At 48.1% G+C, this 3661-nt stretch overlaps 1 protein-coding gene across 1 annotated transcript in view; it reads left to right on the forward strand.

Moving 5' to 3' along the window:
• PHACTR3 (phosphatase and actin regulator 3) overlaps positions 1-3661 on the forward strand; it is a gene marked incomplete at its 5' end in the record, with an annotated part of 120909 nt that overhangs the window by 104436 nt on the left and 12812 nt on the right. Inside the window, one exon of the mRNA XM_015426636.1 lies at positions 3523-3584. Coding sequence (XP_015282122.1) covers positions 3523-3584 — 62 coding nt within the window. The remainder of the gene's footprint in view (positions 1-3522; positions 3585-3661) is intronic.

The following is a 3661-nucleotide window of genomic DNA, read 5'->3' on the forward strand; positions in this document are numbered from 1 at the left end:
TCCTCCTCCTCCTCCTCCTCCTCCTCTTCTTCTTCTTCTTCTTCTTCTTCTTCTTCTTCTTCTTCTTCTTCTTCTTCTTCTTCTTCTTCTTCTTCTTCTTCTTCTTCTTCTTCTTCTTCTTCAGAAAACTGGTTGTTATCCCAGTTTTCCTCTCGGTAGCGCCTGGGTTTTGGCCACTGTGTGACGCAGTGTTGGACTGGATGGGCCATTGGCCTGATCCAACACTGATCCAACTTGGCTTCTCTTAGCGTTTTTTATATTCTTAACATCCAGAACAATCCAAACAATTCAGTTGAAAATACAGTGACCAATTTAACCAGCAGCAGAACGGTCATTCAGCAGTTTAAATGGCAGCAAGCAGAAGAAATTAAAATCAAGGGGAGGGCATCAGAGACAGACAATGTCTTTGGCTTGCACAGAATGCCTGCAGGAAGGCCCCAGTGTGCAGTAACCTAGCACATGTGCCACAAAATCTGTGCCTTCCCCGGCTTCCTAGACCTTTGGCCGTTGTGGCTGGAAAGAACCAACTGCAACCATCAGAGCTTCTTCCGCAGCAATGGTACCTTTGAAATGGAGGGGAAATGGATTTGGCTGTTTGCAGAGAGTTCCTAGGTTGCTTTTGGAGAGTAGCAGAGTGAAGTTCCTATGGAGGCAGTTTGCCTTCATCAGAATGCAATTGTTTCCCTCTTAATCTGTCAGTTGTTTCAGTGTCAGAGCTAATTTAGAAACCTCACCAAGAGAGGGAGTCTAAATTACTCTCTTGGGCCCAGTGCTGTAGAGTTGGCGGAGGTGTTTCATTAGGACTGATGGGTCCAAAGCTAGACCTGTGAATAATTAACTGGTCCTGCTATTGCAGAGCTCTTGTTTTCCCCATTAAAAGTGTAACACTGAGATATTACAAATCAAGGTTGTAACGAAAGGCCGACTGGAATTCCTTCATCGGCAAAGGCTAAACGGAAGGTCCACATCATGTTTCGAGTCCTTAATGGTTAAGAGAACTCAAGCCATTGCATCGGATTAGTCCATTCAGATGAAGGGTGGATTCATATATTAGGGTAGTGTAGGGTTGCCAGCTCTGGGTTGGGAAATACCTGGAGATTTGGGGGTGGAACCTGGAGAGGGTGGGGTTTGGGGAGGGGAGGGAGCTCAACAGGGTACAATGCCATAGAGTCCACCCTCCAAAGCAGCCATTTTCTCCAGGGGGATGGACCTTGGTCATCTCGAGATCAATAGTAATAGTGGGAGATCTCCAGGTGCCACCTGGAGAGGCTGGCAGCCCTAGTGCAGTGAGGGAGCCACTTCGCCATGGCTGGGTCCCATGGCTGGAATTGTCATGGCTGAATTATGGAGACAGGCTGATCAAGTGGGAAGTTCACTCATCAGCTCTGGATAGTGGCCAGTGGCAGTGACCCGCCTGATTATTCAAATGTTACTGGAGCTGCAAGAGATCCCACTGCAGTGAAGAAGCAGTGATGCGCATCTGAACTGAAATATATCTTTGCAACTCCTTTGATAGTGGAATTTGAGCTGGGGTTAGACTTATTTTTAACCCTTTGTCACTGGGAACCATAATGATGGAATGCCTTAAGCATGCACAGAGAGCATTCCCACAGATTTACAGCTAAGTAATCCCATGTGTCTGGGATTTTTCAGAGGCAGGAGTTAAGAATGTAAGAAGTGCCTTGCTGGATCAGACCAGTGGTAAATGTAGTCCAGCATCCTGTCTCACACAGTGGCCAACCAGTTCCTCCGAATGACCAAAAGCAAGGGCATAGAGGCTGAGGCTTTCATATGAAGAGCCCTGCTGGATCAGACCAGTGGTCCATCTAGTCCAGCATCCTGTCTCACACAGTGGCTAACCAGTTCCTCTGGAGGGCCAACAGCAGGGCACAGAGGGCGAGGCCTTCCCCTGATGTTGCCTCCTGGCTCTGGGATTCAGAGATTTAGTGCCTCTGAATGTGGAGTTTGACTTCATGGCAAAGCAGAAGCTCCATCTGTTCTCTCTCTCTCTTTCTCTCTTTTTAAAGCAGATTCCTACCCATGTCAGGAACAAAGTAGGTCACATTATGTGTGTTTGCTGATCTTTCCTAGGCAACAAAATATCGGGCCAAATAGGGTATTATTTCTACTTGTCATGAGACTGCTGTCGATTCCCCAAAGTTAGCATTTTTATAACGTGGTTTTTCTCATTTGGTGTGTGTTTTGTCCTATCTGTTGGCTCATCCTAGGACCCCCTCCCCCCAAGCAGAAATCTGCCCATTTCTGCTGATGGTTTTCATTGCCCAAATAGAACTACAATTGAATGAGATACTGTGTGTATTCGCCATGCTGCCTGGCACGCTGATTGTCAAGGCTGTGGAGATTTCAGGCTCTCCCCAGTTACAACGCGCTGCTCGCAGCCACTATCCTTCTATAAATAGCTCCATGCGGCTGCCTTTTGAAAGTGGTCCATAGATAGCAGCAGCGAAAGAGAATCTGATTCTAAAAATACTCCCCCTTTCCCTCCTCCCCATCCAAGCAACATCTTTAATGCTCGTTAGCTCGCTGATGCATGCAAAAAGCATACATCTGATGTATGGCAGAAAATGCCCCCCAGCTGTCTAGAATTATCATTTTGCAAAGCGGGGTTGGCTCGGTATTATCCCCCCCCGCATTTTAAAGACGGATAACAATTTCCCCCCATAGGTTTCTAGCTCTTTCTAGGTCACGGGTGCATGTCTTATTTTAGTCACAGGCAGCCCTTGAAATAGAAAGAAAAAAAATCCATTAACTCGTAACTCAAGGCTAAGGATATATTTCACACAACGTTACAGCGCTCTGGTCTATTTTTAGCTCCATCACGTAGGAGTTCTCGCAGCTTGCATACTAATAGTTACGGCACAGGGAAGCCAGCGGGCTTAGGTGAGGAGACAGCATCGCTTCGTGGAGAAGGCAGAGGGAGCGAGCGAGAGAGGGAAAAGGAAACCCTCAAAAAGATCTCGAGGATCTATATTAAGACTGGCAGGGCGAGAATAGCAGGAGGCAGAGGAATGTGTGGGAGTCGGTGCTGGCTATTGTTATAAATTAATCAACAAAATTACGGGAGCCTGGGAGAGGAAGGGTATGAGGAACGTGCGTTCCCTGAAGCAGCTGCTATACAATGTTCCAGCTTGTAAGGGCAGCACAGATGACTCAGACAGAGATGTGGCATCGCAAAACGATCATTTAGACTCCTAAAAGTCTATCGATTTTCCCTCTGGAGGGGAGGGGGGAACCACAGAAAGGAAGGAAAGGAACGCCCCTCATTTTCCTAATAGAAGGAGGGGATTGGCTGCTTTGTGTTAGCCGGAGCCCGCTTTAATTGGGCATCGGCGCAGAGGCTTGACATTGGCTCCGGCGTGCCAGCGGTGTGTGATGCCCCTGGCAGAACACCAGGCAAGGTGGGCAGGAGAGCTGAGCTGGTAGAGTGGAGGCAGAGAGGGGGGAGGCGGCCCGAGCTGGTCCCCATGAGGAAAGTCATCTCTCTCTTCATCTTTTCCGCAGAAAGAAATGACCAAACCGAACAGGAGGAAAGGAGAGAGATAAAACAGAGGCTGACCAGAAAGGTAAGAAGCGATCCAAGTGTCTCCCCCCCCCCCGGTTCCGATGAAGCGTTTCACGTGTGCCTCATAAGAAAGCACCT

The sequence above is a fragment of the Gekko japonicus genome, unplaced genomic scaffold, assembly GCF_001447785.1.
Source record: "Gekko japonicus isolate JY-2015 unplaced genomic scaffold, Gekko_japonicus_V1.1 scaffold2027, whole genome shotgun sequence".
Lineage (NCBI taxonomy): Eukaryota > Metazoa > Chordata > Lepidosauria > Squamata > Gekkonidae > Gekko > Gekko japonicus.